Source organism: Canis lupus, chromosome 12, assembly GCF_048164855.1.
Source record: "Canis lupus baileyi chromosome 12, mCanLup2.hap1, whole genome shotgun sequence".
NCBI classification, from domain to species: domain Eukaryota; kingdom Metazoa; phylum Chordata; class Mammalia; order Carnivora; family Canidae; genus Canis; species Canis lupus.
In genome coordinates, this window is record NC_132849.1 from 15164666 (window position 1) to 15185138 (window position 20473).

The following is a 20473-nucleotide window of genomic DNA, read 5'->3' on the forward strand; positions in this document are numbered from 1 at the left end:
TACAACTCTCATAAATCTGCTTATTTTAACAAAGGGTTGGAGGTGAAAAGGGGGGATGGGACTCAAAATCAATCCAAGGAAAGATAATTTTATATATATATATATATATATATATATATATATATATACACACACACATATATGAGATTATATTATTAATTATATTATATATAAGATTACATATATAAAAGATTTTATTTATTTATTTTAGAGAGAAAGAGAGAGAGCATGAGGAAGGAGGAGCAGAGGGAGAGGGAGAGAGAGAATCTGAAGCAGACTCCAAGCTGAGCTTGGAGCCCGATGCAGGGCTTGAACCCAGGATCCTGAAATCATGACCCAACCTGAAATCAAGAGTCAAACACACAACTGACCGAGCCACCCAAGAGTCCCGAGAAGACCATTATATTTAAAAACATCAATATTTAAAACTGTCCACAACAAAGACACCAAAGAGTGAAGGGGAAATAGCTTGGAGAAGAGATTTGCAATGTATGTAATTTAAAGAATTAGTATCCAAATATAAAAAGAACGCTTACAAATCAATTAGGAAAATACAGCCAATGGAAGCATAGACAAGATGTGAACAAGTAATTCACAGAAAAGGAAATATAAATGGTAAATGAATAGATGAAAAGAAGCACAATCTTCTTGGTATTCAGGAAAATAAAAATTAAAACCATAGTAAGATGCGACCCTTCTTCCATCAGGTTAGTGCACAAGAAAAATCTAAAAATATGAATACCAATGTTACTAAGATGTAGTGAAATATAGCCTTCCTGAAAGGAAATTTGGCAATAGCTCTCAAAAATGTAAATGGGCATAGCCATTCACACAGCAAATTCACTTTCTAAAATGGGTTTCTGAGAAGTCTTCATAGTTGTACAAAAAGAACTTCACAAGGATTTTTCACAGCACTGTTATTTCTAATACCAAATCATCAGAAACAATCGAAATCCATGGCTAGTGGGGAGAATACTACTCAGCAGGAAGAAACAAATGAATGAAGCACATCTTTATGTAGGCACACTGCTAAGTGTAATAAGCTAATTGTATATAAATAAATATACTGTTATATTTTTAATGGAAAAATTACAAAACAGAAAAGAATGTTTAAATGGTTCACATGTATGCAAATGCCTAGAAAAAAACTGAAATTTCACACCAAAGTTCTTACAGAGGTTACTTCTGGGAGCAGATTTGGGGTTAAGCCTTGTCAGGGGAATTTCTACTTTTTTTGTATTGTTTCAATTCTGAGCTGAGAGAACATATTTATGTATTACTTGTATAACTTTTAAAATATTCTTTAAAAAAGTCTTGGTGGTATTTTTGAATTCCAAAGAACATATTCATGTATTACTTGTATAATTTTATAAAATATACAGAGAAGTTTTTTTTAATCCTGAGGATATTTCTGAACTCCAAAAGACAAAGAGAAAAAAAAATACCAAAGGATCCCAAAAGGAGTGGTGGAGGTTTACCTACAAAGGAAAAGAGAATCAAGCCAACCATTGTTCATGTATGAGAGAGAAAAAAAGACATTTCCAGATATGCAAGGACTCAAAAAGTATATTGCCCACACACTCTGAATATTATTCAAAGAAGTGCACCAGCCAAACATAGAATACACACACACACACACACACACACACAGCCTAAATAATTTTGAATTTCATACAGGTGTTCATTAAGCGAGGATTCAAAAACCTGATGAGATTTTGGATTATTTCTACAATCTTGGCAGGTGTATATGGGTAAAATGGTAGAGAGAAGAGTAAATGGTATGTTAAAATTATCTTCCTGGGGCACCTGGGTGGCTCAGTCTGTTAAGTGTCTGGCTCAGGTCATGATCTCATGAGTTATGGGATTAGATTCCAAGTTGTGGGGATCCCTGGGTGGCGCAGCGGTTTAGCGCCTGCCTTTGGCCCAGGGCGCGATCTTGGAGACCCAGGATCGAATCCCACGTCGGGCTCCTGGTGCATGGAGCCTGCTTCTCCCTCTGCCTGTGTCTCTGCCTCTCTCTCTCTCACTGTGTGCCTATCATAAATAAATAAAAATTAAAAAAAAAAAAAAAGATTCCAAGTTGTGCTCCACACTGAGGGAGTCTGCTTGAAGATTCTCTCCCTCTGCTCCTCCCCCGATTCATGCATGTGCACACACTCTCTCTCTCAAATAAATAAATAAATAAATAAATCTTTTAAAAGAAAAGATTCTTCCTATGTATGAAGGGTTAAGAAGGTCATATTTATTATTCAATTATTGATATTGACAGGGTAAATATAATGGAACCATATGTATATATGACAGATGAATAGTAATTAGAGAAAAGTAGAATGCTTCCCCTTCCAAACTACTTAAGAAGCCAAAGGATCATTAGAAAGATCACTCCAGCACAAATCAGGAAAAGAAGTGGAAATAGTAGCAAAGCTTGATAAACAAACCAACAAACTGCTTAATGGCAGGGATAAGTGGTCACAATAACCAGTGGCAGAACAAATATGAGTGGGTTCCATTTATCATTAAAATTAAAGACATGTTTCTCATACTGGGTGGAGAAGTAAAATTCAGCTATAGTTTGTCAAGAGACATATAATACAAAATGACACAGAAATTAAATGTCACTCATACAAAGGTGTAGGCAATGATTTACAAGGCAAATAAACCAAACAGGAATAGAAATACTGATATGAGATGAAGTAGAATTCAAGACAGTATTCACTGAAACAGGGATACTTTGTGCATGTGTGAGTGAGAGAGAGAGAGAGAGAGAGAGACAAGGGAAGAGAAAGAGAGATGCTACCGTTTGTCACCATGCAACATCACTACAATACCATTGATTATATTCCCTATGCTGTACTTTTCTTCCCTGTGACTTACTCATTCCATAGCTAGAAGCCTGCATCTCCCACTCTCCTTCACCCATTTTGCCCATCCCCTCACCCCCTCTCCTCTGTCTAACAATCAGTTTGTTCTCTCTATGTATAGGTCTGCTTCTGCTTTTTGGTTATTCATTTGTTATTCATTTGTTGTTCATTTGTTATTCATTTGTTGTTCATTGTTATTCATTTGTTATTGTTTTGTTTTGTTTAGATTCCACATATAAGTGAAATCATATGGTAGTTATCTTTCTCTATCTGACTTATTTCACTTATTTCACTTAATACTTTCTAGGTCCATCCATGTAGTCACAAATGGAAGATCTCGTGCTTTTTATGGCTGAGTAATGTTCCGTGATATATATATATATATATATATACCACATCTTCCTTACCCATTCATCTATGGATGGACATTTGAATTGTTTCCATATCTTGGCTACTGCAAATAATGCTGCAATAAACATAGGATCACATACATCTTTTTGAATTAATGTTTTCATTTGCTTTGGATAAACAGACTTACTGGATCATATGGTAATTCTATTTTTAATTTTTTGAGGAAACTGCACTATTTTCCACAGAGGCTGTACCTGTCTACATTCCCACCAACAATATATGAGGATTTCTTTTTCTCCACATCTCATCAACACTTGTTATTTCATCTTTTTTGATTCTAGCCATTCTGACAGGAGTAAGATGACATCTCATTGTGGATTTGATTTGCATTTCCCTGATGATGAGTGATGTTGAGCATCTTTTCATGTTGTCTTCTTTAGAAAAATGTGTATTCAGGTCCTCTGCCCAATTTTTATTTGGATTATATGGTTTTTGGTGTTGGGTTATATAAGTCCTTTAAATATTTGGATATTAACACCTTATTCAATATATCAACTGCAAATACCTTCCCCCATTTGGTAGGTTGCCTTTTCATTTTATTGGTTTCCTTTGCTGTGCAGAAGCTTTTTATTCTTTTTTAATTTGTTTTTATTGACGTTCGATTTGCCAACATATAGTATAACACCCAGTGCTCATCGCATCAAGTGCCCTCCTCAGTGTCTGTCACCCAGTTACCCCAATCCTCCACCCACCTCCCCTTCTATAACCTTTTGTTCGTTTCCCAGAGTTAGGAGTCTCTCATGGATTGTCTCCCTCTCTAATTTTTCCCACTCAGTTCCCCTCCTTTCCCTTATAATCCCTTTCACTATTTCTTATATTCCCTGTATGAGTGAAACCATATGATGATTCTCCTTCTCTGATTGACTTATTTCACTCAGCATATCACCCTCTAGTTCCATCCATGTTGAAGCAAATGGTGGTATTTGTCTCTTCTAATGGCTGAGTAATATTCCATTGTATATATAGGCCACATCTTCTTTATCCATTCATCTGTCGAAGGACATCAAGGCTCCTTCCACAGTTTGGCTACTGTGGACATTGCTGCTAGCACATTGGGGTGCAAGTGTCCCAGCATTTCACTACATCTGTATCTTTGGGGTAAATACCCAGTAGTGCAATTTCTGGATCATAGAGTAGCTCTATTTTTAGCTTTTTTTTTTGGCCCCCACCCCCTATATTTTAACTTTTTGAAGAACCTCCATGCTGTTTCCAGAGTGGTTGCATCAGTTTGCATTGCCACCAACAGTGCAAGAGGTTTCCCCTTTCTCCACATCCTCTCCAACATTTGTTGTTTTCTGTCTTGTTAATTTTCACCATTCTTACTGGTGTAAGGTGGTACCTTTTTTTTTTTTTTTAAAAAAAAGACTTTATTTATTCATGAGAGACACACACGGAGAGAGAAGCAGAGACACAAGCAGAGGTAGAAGCAGGCTCCATGCAGGGAGCCTGTTGCGGGACTTGATCCCAGGACTCCAGGATCATGCCCTGGGCCAAAGGCAGGCGCTAAACCGCTGAGCCACCCAGGGATCCCCAGTGAGGTGGTATCTTATTGTGGTTTTGATTTGTATTTCCCTGATGGCAAGTGATGCGGAGAATTTTCTCATGTGCTTGTTGGCAGTGTGTATGCCTTCTTTGGAGAAATTTCTGCTCATGTCTTCTGCCCATTTCATGATTGCATTTTTTTTTCTTGGGTGTTAAGTTTAATGAGTTATTTCTAGATCTTGGATACTAGCCCTTTATCTAATATATCATTTGCAAATATCTTCTCCTATTCTATAGGTTGTCTTTTAGTTTTGTTGACTGTTTTTTTGCTGTGGAGAAGTTTTTCTTATCTTGATTAAGTCCCAATAATTCAATTTTGCTTTTGTTTCTCTTGCCTTCACAGATGTATCTTGCAAGAAGTTGCTGTGGCCAAGTTCAAAAAGGGTGTTGCCTATGTTCTCCTCTAGGATTTTGATGGATTCTTGTCTCACATTTCAATCTTTCAACCATTTTGAGTTTATCTTTGTGTATGGTGTAAGAGAATGGTCTAGTTTTATTCTTCTGCACGTGGCTCTCCAATTTTCCCAACACCATTTATTGAATAGACTGTCTTTTTTCCAATGGATATTCTTTCCTGCTTTGTCGAATATTAGTTGACCATAGAGTTGAGAGTCCATTTCTGGATTCTCTGTTCTGTTCCATTGATCTATGTGTCTGTTTTAGTGCCAGTACCATACTGTCTTGATGATCACAGCTTTGTAGTACAAACTGAAATCTGGCATTGTGATGCCCCCAGCATTGGTTTTCTTTTTCAATATTCCTCTGGCTATTCAGGATCTTTTCTGATTCCACACAAATCTTAAGACTATTTGTTCCAACTCTGTGAAGAAAATCCATGGTATTTTGATAGGGATTGCATGAATCTGTAAATTGCCCTGGGTAGCATAGACATTTTCACAATATTTATTCTTCCAATCCATGAACATGGAATGTTTTTCCATCTCTTTGTGTCTTCCTCAATCTCTTTAAGGGGTGTTGTGTAGTTTTTAGGGTATAGATCCTTTATCTCTTTGGTTAGGTTTATTCCTAGGGACCTTATGGTTTTGGGTGCAATTATAAATGGGACTGCTTCCCTAATTTCTCTTTATTCAGTCTCATTGTCAGGGTAGAGAAATGCCACTGATTTCTGGGCATTGATTTTGTATTCTGCCACATTGCTAAATTGCTGTATGAGTTCTAGCAATCTTGGGGTGGAGTCTTGGGTTTTCTATATACAGTATCATGTCATCTGCGAAGAGGAGAGTTTGACCTCTTCTTAGCCAATTTGAATGCCTTTTATTTCTTTTTGTTGTCTAATTGCTGAGGCTAGGACTTATAGTACTATGATGAATAACAGTGGTGAGAGTGGACATCCCTGTCGTGTTCCTGATCTTACGGGAAAGGCTCTCAGTTTTTCCCCATTGAGTATGATATTTGCTGTGGGCTTTTCATAAATGGCTTTTAAGATACTGAGGAATGTTCCCTCTATCCCTACACTCTGAAGAGTTTTGATCAGGAATGGATGCTGTATTTTGTCAAATGCTTTCTCTGCATCTGTTGAGGATCATAAGGTTCTTGATTTATCTCCTATTGATGTGATCTATCACGTTGATTGTTTTATGAGTATTGAACCATCCTTGCATCCCAGGGATAAATCCCACTTGGTCATGGTGAATAATCTTTTTGATTTACTGTTGGATCCTATTGACTAGTATCTTGGTAAGAATTTTTGCATCCATGTTTATTAGGGATATTGGTCTATAATTCTCCTTTTTGGTGTGGTCTTGGTCTGGTTTTGGAATCGAGGTAATGCTGGCCTCATAAAACAAGTTTGGAAGCCTCCCTTTCTATTCTTGGAAACAGCTTTAGTAGAATACGTATTATATCTTCCCTAAATGTTTGATAAAATTCCACTGGGAAGCCATCTGGCCCTGGACTTTTGTGTCTTGGGAGGTGTTTGATGACTGCTTCAATTTCCTCACTGGTTATTGGCCTGTTCGGGTTTTCTATTTCTTCCAGTTTTGGTAATTTGTGGTTTTCCAGAAATGCATCCATTTCTTCTAGATTGTCTAATTTGTTGGCACATAGCTGCTCATAATACGTTTTTAAAATCATTTGTATTTCCTCGGTATTGGTTGTAATCTCTCCTCTTTAATTTGTGATTTTATTAGAGTCTTTTCTCTTTCTTTTAATAAGGCTGGCTATTTATCTCTTATTAATTCTTTCAAAGAACCAACTCCTGATTTTGTTGATCTGTTCTACAGTTCTCCTAGTCTCTATTTCATTGAGTTCTGTTCGAATCTTTATTATCTCTCTTCTGCTTGGTGTAGGTTTTACTTGCTGTTCTTTCTCCAATTCCTTTAGGTGCAAAGTTAGCTTGTGTATTTGAGTGTTTTCCAATTTTTTGAGGGAGGCTTGTATTGCGATGTATTTGCCCCTTAGAACCCCTTTGCTGTATCCCAAAGATTTTGAATGGTTGTATCTTCATTTTCATTAGTTTCCATGAATCTTTTTAATTCATCTCTAATTTCCTGGTTGACCCATTCATCTTTTAGTAGGATGCTCTTTAACCTCCATGTGTTTGAGTTTCTTCCAAATTTCTTCTTGTGATTGAGTTCTAGTTTCAAAGCACTGTGATCTGAAAATATGCAGGGGACAATCCTAATCTTTTAGTATCGGTTGAGACCTGATTTGTGACCCAGTATGTGGTCTATTCTGGAGAAAGTTCCATGTGCACTTGAGAAGAATGTGTATTCACTTGTGTTCAGATGAAAAGTTCAGTATATATCTATGAAATCTATTTGGTCCAGTGTATCATTTAAGACCCTTGTTTCTTTGGTGATGCTCTGCTTAGAAGATGTCATTTGCTGAAAAATGCCATGTTGACATCTCCTACTATTAGTGTATTATTATCTAAGTATCTCTTTACTTTAATTATTAATTGATATACTTGGCAGCTCCCACATTAGGGGCATAAATATTCATGATTGTTAGGTCTTCTTGTATGTTAGACCCTTTAAGTATGATATAGTGTCCCTCTTAATCTCTTACTACAGTCTTTGGTATAAACATTAATTCATCTGATATGAGGATTGCTACCCCAGTTTTCTTTTAAGGACCCTTTGAATGGTGAATGGTTCTCCATCCCTTCATTTTCAGGCTGAAGGTGCCCTTAGGTCTAAAATGAGTCTCTTGTAGATGGCATAGAGATGGGTCTTGCTTTTTTATCCAGTCCAATATGCTGCATCTTTTGATGGGATCATTTAGCCCATTCATGATCAGAGTAACTATTGAAAGATATGAATTTAGTTTTATCATATTACATATACAGTCCCTGTTTTGTGGATTGTTTCTTTGGGTTCCCTCTTTTTTTTACAGGATCCCCCTAATATTTCTTGCAGAGCTGGTTTGGCGGCCACATATTCTTTCAGTTTCTGACTATCTTGGAAGCTCTTTATCTCTCTTTCTATTCTGAATGACAGTCTTGATGGATAAAGTATTCTTGGCTGCATGTTCTTCTCATTTAGTACCCTGTATATATCATGCCAGCCCTTTCTGGCCTGCCAGGTCTCTGTGGAGAGGTCTGCTGTTAATCTGATATTTCTCCCCATATACGTTAAGAATCTCTTGTCTCTCGCTGCTTTAAAAACTTTCTCTTTATATTTGAAATTTGCAAGTTTCACTATTCAATGTTGAGGTGTTGGATGGTTTTTATTGATTTTTTTTAAAGATTTCATTTATTCATGAGAAACAGAGAAAAAGAGAGAGAGAAAGAGAGAGGCAGAGACACAGGCAGAGGGGGAAGCAGGCTCCATGCAGGAAGCCTGATGTGGGACTCGATCCCGGGTCTCCGGGATCACGCCCTGAGCTGAAGGCAGATGCTCAACCTCTGAGTCACACAGGCGTCCCTTAATTGATTTTTTTTTGGGGGGGGGAGGTCCTCTCTATCTCTTGGAGCTGAATGCCCGTTTCCTTCCCCAGGTTAGGGAGGTTCTCAGCTATGATTTGTTCTAATATACTTTGTGGTTCTCTCTCTCTCAGCCTCTTCTGGAATCCCAATTAGATAAATATTCCTCCTTCTCAAGCTATCATTTATTTCCCTAAACCTTTCCTCATGGCGTCTTAATTGTTTTTCTCTTTTTTCCTCAGCTTCCTTCCTTACCATCAACTTGTCTTCTATGTCACTCACTCTCTCTTCCACCTCATTAACCCTAGCAGTTAGAACATCCAGTTCGGATTGCATCTCATTTAATCTATTTTTAATTTCGGCCTGATTATATCTGAATTCCGCAGGAACAAAGTCTCTAGAATCCTTTATGCTTTTTTTTTTTTTTTTCCAGAGCCACCAGTAGCTTTATTTACCAGTACTTCTGAATTGAATTTCTGACATCGTATTGAAATCCAAATCTGTAACTCTGTGACAGAGAGTACTGTTTCTGGTTCTTTCTTTTTTGGTGAATTCTTCCTTCAAGTCATTTTGTCCAGTGCAGAGTGGCTGTACGAGCAGGCTGAGTCAAAAATATCAACCATGACCTAGTTAAAATATCTTAGATGATTCCAAAGAGGTCAGAGTCCAGAAAATAAAGGAGAAAAAACAGAACAAAATAAAACGAAAGGACCACTAAAGTGAAAAAAAAATTAAAACAAAGTAGTAAAAATTAAAAAACCAAAGAAGAAAAAGAATTTTTAAAGGAAAGAAAAAAGTAAAGAAAAGAAAAAGAGGGGGAAAGAAGACGGGGATGGTGGTGGTGAGGAAGTGGTAGTGGAGAGAGAATGTAGTCTACCTAAGGGGTCCTAGAGGGTGATCCTCTTGGTTCTGAGTGTATTTTGTTCTGTATATTAGATAATACTCAATCCCAAATTTATATTAACCAGAAATACTTATAGAAAGCTCCAACATTGACCACCAAAAGATAAACAAGATAAAAGAGAGGGGCAGAATGAGAAGGAAGAGAGAATACAATCTCACAGAATGAAACAACACAGTGTTCCACTTGGTTCTTGGGGTATGTTGGTCATGTTTTAGAAGGTATTAACTTCCGCCATTGTAGAACAAAACGAGACAGAGAAAACAAAAAACAAAAGCCCATATCTCATATATTTACCAAAATTAAATTGAATATGTTGAAGGGAATCCGGAAGTGAAAAATATATCTAAGACTTGTAAATGTAGAAATATGAAAGTCAAAAAGGAAAAAACTTAAAATGGAGAGCTGGTAAAATATTGTAGTTAAAGTAGGAAAAGAGAAAAAATATTGGAAATTTTTAGTCTGCTATAAAAATGGGTCGAAATAGAAAAAGAAAAAAAAAAGGACCCTCTAGTTCTATATACTATTTTCCTTCAGTCCTGGAGCTTTCCAGTGCTATTTGGTCAAGAACTTGCTCTTCCCCTGTTCTTCCAGCTGATCTTCTGGGAGAGGGCTGCTGTGCTTATTCTTAGGTGTGTGTACCTGGGGGAGATGCCCACCCCCTGCCGGGTGCCAGGCTCAGTGGGAGCTGTTTACCCCGTGAGGCCTCTGTTCCCTGGTGGCCCCATCTCTCCCAGGTACAAAGTGGAACAAGGCGGAAAAACAACACTGACGTTGACCAGGTCTCCAGCCCTGGAGTCAGCTCCCTGCAGTAACTACCTCAGTCTCCCAGTCTGCACTGGCCTAGAGGCTCCTGTGCCGGTGCGGGTGCACTGATCTGTACAGCTTGGGGGCGCCCAGCGGCAGGAGAGTCCTCGATGTCCTGTGCCCACCCCACCTGTCCTGGGGGAAACGCAGGATCGTGGGCTGTGTCCACCCGGCGCCCTGGGATCCGGGGCCTGCACTGCTGGAATCGTGCTCCTGGGGCCGCCTCTCCCGAAGGGAACCGGGCTTAGCCACCTCCGTCCGGAGCTGCCCGCCTAACCGACTGGCTTCTCCCAAATTCCCCAGGGGCTGTGGGGCCCTTTACCGAGATTGGTCCGGGGTTTGCGGTATGCTTTCCCCCCCGAGCGCCCCTCCTTTTACAGTGACTCTGGGAAACTGGAGGCATCACTACCCCTCCTGGGATTTTTGTCCGATTTCCTTGCTAAGCACTTTTCTGTCTGGGAAAAATCCTGCCCAGATTTTTAACCTTCCCGCCTCGCTGGGGCTGGGCTTTCCTGCCCCGGAGGGTCTCACAGCTCTGCTTTAGCCCAGCCACTCGCGGTGCCCCTCCCCCACTTTATTCTTTTTTCTTTTTTCACCTTTCTACCTTGATAGAAGTGAAAACTCTTCTCTGTAGCATTCCAGCTGTTCTGTCTTTATATCTCAGGTCAAATTCATAGGTGTTCAGGATGTTTTGAAAGTTACCTAGGTAAGTTTATGGGGCCAGGTGAGTTGAGGACTTTTTATTCTGATGTAATCCCTAGATTTTATTTTTGCTTTTGTTTCCCTTGTCTTAGGAGACATACCTAGAAAAATGTTGCTACAGTATCTTATAGTTTTAAGTGCTACTGTAAAGGTTATCTTTTTTTTAATATCATATTTTTTTATGTTTTTTGCAGGTTCATGGGCCTCCAACAATTTTTAATATAGTGTTCTTACATCTAGACATCTTTTAAAAGTAATAGTTGTAATAGTTTGACTATCCTCACGAATGATTTTGTTTCTTACTTTCCAATCCTATTATTACTTATTTATTTTTTCATATCTTAGTGTACTTGCTAGTCTTCTAGGGAAATGCTGCATATCAAGTATTTGTACCCTGTTCCAGACATTGAGGATTTACCTTTATCTGTTTCATCTTTGAGAATGATGCTTGTTTTGCGGTTGGGATTTTATTTTTTTTAATAGACCTCTATAAGTTAATAAAGTTCCCTTCTGAATCTAATCTGCCTTTTAAAAAAAATCATAAATGTAGTTATATTTCATTTAATCAAATGATTTTTCTAAATCTACCAAGATTATCACATTTCTCCTCTCAATTTGTTAGTGTGGTGAACTATATTTCTTTTTAAAGATTTTTATTTATTTATTTGACAGGATGGGAGAGAGAGAGACAGCAAGCACAAGCAGGGGGAGTGGCAGAGGGAGAGGGAGAAGCAGGCTCCCCACTGAGCAGGGAGCCCGACATGGGGGTCATGGGGGTCGATCTTAGGATTCCAGGATCATGACCTGAGGCAAGGCAGATGCTTAAATGACTGAGCCACCCAAGCGCCCTGTGATTAACTATATTAATACATTCTCTAATGTTACCATTCTTGGTAAAAATTATTTGGTGATGATGTGTTTTAATGCATTGCTGGGTTCAATTTGTTATTTCACTTAGACTACTATGTGTAATTTCATAAGTGATATTTGCCTTTAATTTTTTCTTTCTTCCATTTACTTCTTTGGTATTTGTCTCAAAGTACCTCATGAATGAATTGGGGAATATTTCCCTTTTTTACTCTCTTTTAGGAGTTTAACAAAAATTGAATTTGGCTATTCTTTTGAGAGTAGTCACCTTGAAGATAGTGCAAGTCTACTGGTGATGTTTTATTAGTTCTTTGGTGCATGTATTTTAAACAACTTATTTAATTTCTCTCTATTCATAGTCTATTCAAATTCTATATTTGCTCTTGGTGATCTTTGGGAAGCTATACTCTCTCAGAAAGGTGTCCTGTTCTTTCAGATCTTCAAATTTATTACCCCAGATCGTTCAATGTATTCTGATCTTTTAAACTTCTATTGTATCTATAGTTATTGTACTTTTTTTAAAAAATATTTTATTTATTTATTCATGAGAGACACAGAGAGAGAGAGAGAGGCAGAGACACAGGCAGAGGGAGAAGCAGGCTCCATGCAGGGAGCCCGATGTGGGACTCAGTCCCGGGTCCCCAGGATCCGGCCCTGGGCTGTAGGTGGCGCTAAACCGCTGAGCCACGCGCGCTGCCCTATTGTACTTTTTATTCCTAATATTATTTGCATCTTCTCTCTTTTTTCATTCTCAGTGTTTCCAGAAATGTCTATTTAATTAGTCCTTTCATAGAAGTTAGAAATTTACCCTCACAAAACATCTCTAACAGTATCAACACAACATGTACAGGATTACCCACTCTGACATTATTCATAATGGCAAAACAGTGGAAACAGTCCAAATGTCCACATGCAGGAAATGAGCTGAGTAAATTATGGTACTTCCATATAGTAGACTACTATATAGTTATTAAAAAAAAAACTGAGGAAGATCTCTATAACTGATAGGCCATGATTTCCAGAATATGTCATTAAATGGAAAAAAGATTGTGCAAAGAGTATATGTAGAATGTGACCTTTTGTATAAGGAAAAAGGAGATATATGTTTGTATCTGCTTACTTTTACAAAGAGAAATAGGAAGGATAAAAATGTTGGCCTACAGAGGATGGATGGGCTGGAGATAGAAGGGATAAGGAGGGGAATGGAACTTTTTAATGCTTTTTTATATAGCTTTAACTTTTGAGTGATGTTGATATTTTATATACTTCAAAAAAACCAAATCAATAAGAATAGGGAAACTGAATGCCAACAACATAAATAAACCTAACTATATATCAAACAAATAACATAACCACACAGAAGAAACACATTAATTCAAATAACTTTTGAAAACAATTCTGTGAATACTCTCGGCAGGATATAGTCTAAGAACAAAAAGAACTTCAAAGAAATCTTGAGTTTCACTTAATACACTTTTGGGGAGTAGTGTTGATGTAGCGATTCTGAAATTCTTTCATTTGTGTGTAAGATTTGGTAAGCGAGTACATATATGGTTCTTGGATTCTCATTTGGGAAAGAGGGAGATATAAATATGGAATAGGAAGAGGGCAAGACCTCTGAGATGCTGGATTGGTATGTTGGCATGAACTCATCATTCTGAAGCTCCATCTCCTAGCTCTGAATGCTAAGAGGGCCTAGAAACAATGACATTCCAGCAATGGTGAGCACACCTCAAATTCAGATCTTGGTATCCAAATGCCATTCCCCTCTGAAAGGAATGAGAGCTCTTTGAAGAAATGCATGATTGTAGGACTGGGGCACAGAAAGTACAAGATGAGTCTGGAATATCCATATATTGTGCCAAAAAAGTACTGAAGTACTCAAAGGAGAAGAAGGGCATGTCAAATGGATAAAGAAACTGCTTTAGAGTTTTCCTACTTGTCACATTTAGGCACAATTTTTATATCAAAATGAATAAAAACAGAAGTAAATCATTACCAACCGACTATGCAAAATGTACTGACCATACTGATAATTTTAAAAACATTAAAGGGAGAGGGAGAAGGAAAAAAATCTTGTTTACAGGAGGGGGCCCGCAAATAAATATAGAAGGAAGGATATCTATGAAATATAGAGGAAACTTCAAGACTAGGTAATGACTCTGCTCCCAATCAGATTTTCACTCATGGTTTTAGTATCTGTTGGTCATTCTTTTCCTTTCTTTTCTTTTCTTTTCTTTTCTTTTCTTTTCTTTTCTTTCTTTTTTTTACAGTTTTAGGCTAAAATGAAGAAAGCAACTATAAACATTTGCGTACAGATTTCATGTAGACATACGTATTCATTCCTCTTGAAGTAAATCCCTAAAAGTACAGTGGCTGGCCCACATCGTATATGAGCGTATGTTTCCCCTTACAAGAGACCGCATACCATTTCACACACACCCCTGCCCCAGTCCTGATCCAGGTTCTAGGATCACATGCTGCATTCCATTGTTCACTCTTTAGCCCTGTAGTATAATCCAGGAGAGATGAGGGAAAATATCCCCTAAAAGATTTCTACATTCACGTTCAAAGCAGCACTGTGTTGTGAACTCCAAACTGGAACTGGCCCAATGTTCACCAAAAACAGGATGGATAAATAAATTTTGATATAGTTATAACAATGGGGATGTGAGGCAGTCAGCAATGAAAAAAGAACAAATTAATACTATGTACAACAATGTGCATGAGTCTCACACACAACTTTGAGTGAAAGAAGCCAGACTAAAAAAAGGACATTCTGATGATTCCATTTATATAAAATTCAGTGATAGGCAAAACTGGAACGTAGTGAGGGAAAGTCAGAAAAGTGATTCCCTGTGGCACTGAGGAATCCAGGAGAGGTTCCTGAGATGCTGCTAATGCTCTAAATCTAATTGAGTGTTTGGATGTGCTTGCTTTCTGAAAACTTACCAAGCTGTACATGCATGATGAATGCACCTTTCTGTACATTAGTTTTGCTCTTATACATATTTTTTAAAAAAGCAAATATAACCCTGATTCCAAAACTAAGCAAAAAGAATACTGAATCCTTTCTAATTTTAGACTTTAGGTTTTAAAAGGTGTGCTTATTTTCTGACTCCCTAAGCTTTTTGGGGAAACTTCCCTGTAACTAGCATGTCTTAGTGACAATACTTGGGATGGGAGTGTGCAGGGACACACGTACTTCGAGGCCCCGTGCTGGGTGCACATTGCCATGCCTTTATGAAAAGAAATTTGACAATACACATCAAGAGAATTAAAAAGACTTATTGTCCACTTTATCTGATAATTCCGCTCCAGGGTTGTATCTTAAATCAACATCTCAAATATTTATGAATAGTGATATAAAGTCATACATTAAACATTTTTTTGGAAAAGAAAACACTTTGAGGTAATAACTTACAATTGGCGTTCCAAAAGGAATATAACCTGAGAAAGGAGAGAAAAGGGTCAGGTCTTACAGTCCCACCCCATTCCACCCCATCCACCTCTCAAAGGATAGACACCAGAAGAGACTTCTGGGTTTGCCTTTCAATGGCCCAGTGAGAGAGCTCCGGTCAGCAAGGCAGGAGGCCCCTCCAGGCTCCAGATCTTCTCCTGGCTCAGCCCTCCCCAGGATAGAGGGCTCCCCTGTGTCCCCCAGCTGCTCTTTCTCTGTCCCCCTATAGCCAGACATTTCTTACCCTCCCCAAAACTCAGAGGCTGGTTGCTAAGGGCAGGGCTGCCCATTGTTGGGAGGGCCACCATGCTACACTTGGTGTTCGTCCCATGATTTCCCCCATGAGGTACAATGTCCCCTGCCCACACTCACTACACACAATACATTTTCTTCAAAGGCCCTGGAATGTCCTCCTCCTCTCATCTTGCCTTTCTAGCACACATCCTTACTTCCCCAGCATCATGACCAGTTCTGGGAAGGGAACTCCCCACACACTTGAGATGTGTAACTCTATGTGCCAGAGGTACTCTTTGACTTTCTCATACCGCGCTAGACGTCATCAGTAGGGTGGAAGAGAGCTGATGTGAAACGCAGCCAGGCCCCAGGGCACCACTGCCTCACTGCTCACTCCCCTGGACTACGGGAGGCTCTGCCCATTGTCCCCACCCTGCAGTCAGCAGGCAGCCTGACCTCTCACTCGGGGCCATCAGTCAGCTGGATGTGGGACAGCAGAGAACCATGCTTATCTGGGTTATCCAAAGCAAAGTTTCCTGAGTGTGGTAATTACGCATGCACAGGAGCTGTCTGTCACTCCCCTACCCACATTCCTCTGGAGACAGATCCAAGGTTTGTCTGGAGAACTACAAGAGAATCTAGGCTCCAGGTGAGAGCCTGCTGTGGCCCTGTGTAGGGGCTAGGACCTGCAGCCATGGCTACAGGATGCTCAAGCCTTGGCAGCCTGGGGCTCCTCACAGCAAAGCAAGGAGGATCATTGGGCTCTCACTGCCTCCATTAGCACAGTGAGGTCATGTGGTTGTTCTCTCACTCATGTGAGGTCAGGCTTTCTGGGGCTAGGGATCCTGACTGACCCAGCTGAGAATACCCCCTGACAGAGACCCATTCTCCAGTCACCTGAGGACTTCCAAGGCAGTGGCCAGCAGTCCTCCACCCAGCCTGCAAAAGTGTCCAGTCCACTGAGAAATGGCATGGAGGAGGCATCAGCTCTCTGGTGTGAGCCTGACTCTGGACAAGACCTGTAGCCTCTCAGAACTACAGGTAGGGCAAACATGCGAACCCCAGGCCCCATGTGAGCAAACACTTTCCAGGCTACTAAGCTCATGCTTACAGAGCTATCCCTCTAGTGACCACAGAGCAGGGACTTCCTAAGGGCAGGCACTTCCTGGAGGCAGGGATCTCATGCCCACTCTCCCACCCCATCCCTTCTGCCACTGGTCTCCAGAAAATGGGAATCTGTCTTCCCTGTGTGTCACAGTAGCACAAATGCAGTGCATGCATTCTGGAGTACAGGTGAACCTGGGGATTGAGTGCCTCCAAGGGAGCATGGTTTGGAAGGAAAGAGTGCAGTGTGCACAGGTAGGTAAGAGAGGAGTGACTCACAGCATGCAGGGCTTGCCCGAATTTGGTGTCACCCCTGAGGCTGCCACTAAGTGAGTAGCGTATAACCTGGGAGGAGTTCCAGATTCACCTGTGGAGGCCTTCACTCCACCCCAACTGCTCAGGCAGAAAAGGCAGATGGGGATTTTTTTTTGTAAAACCCCATAGGTGATCCTGAAGCCTGGCCAGAGACTTATACAGTCGAGCCAAGGTGAACACGCAGGTACAAATGTGGCCATGCGTGTAACGGGTTCGGCCCTTCCTCAAGTTGGTGCACCTGGATGCTCCTGGAGCTGTGACCATGGTAAGCCCCTGAGGCTGGGCAGAAACAGGAGGGTCCCAGGAACTTACCCGACATTCTAAAGGGCATGAAGATCTTCTCATTGGTATCTGGGTGTAGAATAGCCTGGCAAGAGCAGGGAACAGAGCACAGGGTGACTGTGGGAAGGGGAGGGAGCGGGCAGGGGGAAGGCAGAGGGAGGAAGGAGGAAAAGAGCTCCCCCAGAAGGACTGACCCAGTCAGTCCTGTCCCATCATTCAACGCAAGAGAAAACCAAACACGTGCCACAAATAGGCTTTTCCTGACTAACCCTCAAAGCTGAGTGCAGGGTAGTGGGACTGTGTCTACCTGGCAAGTCCTCTGTCCCCATGCCTGATATTTAGTAGGCCCATAAGAAGGATTTGTAGAAGGACCCCACAGGGAAGGTGCTCAGGGGCCCAGGAAAAGGCAAGGGGCCTGAGCTCTGGCACTCAGCACAGCCACAAATCCCCAGGACAGGGCAGGGCAAGGTCCACAGAGGAGGGAAGGAAACGAATCCAAAACTGAATTACCTGCTTGATTTTCTGTGCACTCCAGAGCTGCAAAGAAGGAAGGGTGGGAGAGAGAGGAGAAAAAAAGGAAAAGAAAGGACAAAAGTTAAAGGCATATATCAGTTGAAGGTCTCATAAGCCACATCTTTTAACTAAGAGATCCAGCTCCAAAGGGCACAGAGGCTCAGGCTGTTCTGGCATCCCCAGGTCTGGCAGCTTCCCCGGGGCTCCAACATCAGGGATCCCAGGACAGCAGAACCAGGGGATCTCGTGTAGATCATTTAAACCAAGGGTTCTCTACTCTGGCTTGCTCTAAAGTTACTTGAAAAATTCTTCCAGCAATTCTCTAGTTGATTCTAAGGTGTAGCCAGGCATGAAGCCCTGATTTCATTGGAGATACTTCAATGGTCTCCCACTGAAGAAGGCAGCATAGCATGATTTTTCAAAGCTGGACAGGCTGTCTGGATTCCTGGCTTTGCCACTTCTTCCTTGGAACCTCCATTTCCTTATCTGTAAAATGTGGATAACAGCCGTGCTTCCAACATTGTGGAAGATGTATAGATAAGTGCCCTGAGGCAGCACTGGGCACCAACCCCTGCTGACTGCTGAGGGTATATTATCCCTCTTGTTGTAGTTGTTATAAGAAGGTTGTAAGGAGGAGAGAGTTACTTTCTTATTTTTTCTTTTTAAAAGATTTTATTTATTTATTCATGAGAGACACAGAGAGGCAAAGACATAGGCAGAGAGAGAAGCAGGCTCCCTGTGGGGAGCCCAATGCAGGACTCTATCCCAAGACCTCAGGATCACACCCTGAGCCAAAGGCAGGTGCTCAACCACTGAGCCACCCAGGCTTCCTGAAAGTTACTTTCAAATGAACAGTGAGGTTGTCTCTCCAGCACAGTATGGGAGACAGGCTGGACAGACGGAACCATCAACAATTCCTTCAAATGATATAAATACTGCATTTCATCGATTCTAAGGTACACTATCATGTACCGCCGAGAAGAAAAAATATAACATAATCCCAAGACCTCCATCCATTAAAAGAGTCACCCCATTTGAGAGATGTTAAAACACAGATAAACTTTTTGGAATCAAGAAAACGTAGTAAATAAAAATTTACATGTGGGCACTTTTAAAGGAGCAAGAAAGTATGAGGTGAGAGGGAGGAGGTAGCCGGCAATTGATGTTAGTTTTACAATAGAATGGTTCAGTTATGCTTTGTTTATATGGCAATGTTGTCATCTGGAATATAAATTAAGCTGCAGAAGGCCACTGGATACCAGACACAGAAGCATAAGATTGATGTTCAAAAGTTTATGCATTTACTCACAACAGGGTCCCTCCAGTCTTAATTCACAGCTTAATTACCTTTATTTTAGATACATTTCATCTTTTTAAGATTTTAATTATTTATTCATGAGACACACAGAGAAAGAGGCAGAGACACAGGCAGAGGGAGAAGCAGGCTTCATGCAGGGAGCCTAATGTGGGACTCAATCCCGGGACTCCAGGATCACAACCTGTGCCAAAGGCGGATGCTCAACCACTGAGCGTTTCAGGTATCCCTAGATATATGTCAAACATGTTTGATTGTTTGCGATTCCAGACCCACAAAGATTAGAAGTGGTCAATTTTTAAGAAATAATAACTATGGAAAAAGGGGACTGAAGAGAGAAAAATCAATTGCAGAATCATTGTTGGCCAAAGAAGGTAAGTCAGAGCATAATGGCAAAGAGGTAAAACAAAAGGATAAAAGGCCGATCTGCCTTTGCTCAGAAAATGCCTTCATGCACTGTACCTCCAGTCCTAGCACCATGTTTGGTGTGACCCCAGGCCCTGTGCACAGACTTCTGACACCCTATACTTCCCACCTGGGATCAGAATCTTCCATTTCCAGGTCCAGCTCCTTGTCTTGTCTTCCAAGGCTGTCACCTGGCATCTCCCACAGTGCTGGGCACACAGAAAATCTAAAGCTATTCTAAAATTAAAATTTTATTTAAAAAAATTAAAGATCTCTCCATACAATTCAGGAAGGATGGATGGAAGGAAGGAAGGAAGGAAGGAAGGAAGGAAGGAAGGAAGGAAGGATTGATTTAACTAATTCTCCATGATTCTGATGAACAGCCTGAGTGGAAAACACTGGTCTAAGACATCAAAGAACAGTATAAAGAACAGGTATTAGAACCAGGCAGGCCTGTGTTTAAATCACTTACTAGATGTGTGGCACTGGGCAAATTACTCTGCCTGTGTGCCTCAGTTTCTCCATCAGTGACATGGATTGTTGTAAGAGTAGGGCAGAACCATGCTGGGGCTCCTCGGCAGTTTGCATTTCCCTTTGGGCAAACAGTGAAGACTGTATTTCCAGCCTTCCTCATAGTCAGGTAGGCTCATGTGATGGGGTGCTGGCTAATGGACTGTGGGCTCCTGCAGAGGATCCAGTAGAGGCTGGCAAGGCAGCGAAGCTACGAGGTGAAGGAGCCCAGGCCCTGAACAACGGCATGTGCTCAGTTCCTGAGCAGGGCTGGACTCTGACATGAGATAGAAACAGACCTTAGGACATAAGTTGCTGAAATCTGGGGTTGTTTGTTACAGCACTTGGCTCACCCTGC

General features: G+C 40.6%; 1 protein-coding gene across 12 annotated transcripts in view; it reads right to left on the reverse strand.

Moving 5' to 3' along the window:
• SFXN5 (sideroflexin 5) overlaps positions 1-20473 on the reverse strand; it is a 122677-nt gene that overhangs the window by 65655 nt on the left and 36549 nt on the right. For all 12 annotated transcript variants that reach the window (XM_072769815.1, XM_072769809.1, XM_072769813.1 and 9 more), the window contains 3 exons: positions 17883-17909; positions 17403-17457; positions 15402-15427 (listed from right to left, as the gene is read on the reverse strand). In XM_072769815.1, coding sequence (XP_072625916.1) covers positions 15402-15427; positions 17403-17457; positions 17883-17909 — 108 coding nt within the window. The remainder of the gene's footprint in view (positions 1-15401; positions 15428-17402; positions 17458-17882; positions 17910-20473) is intronic.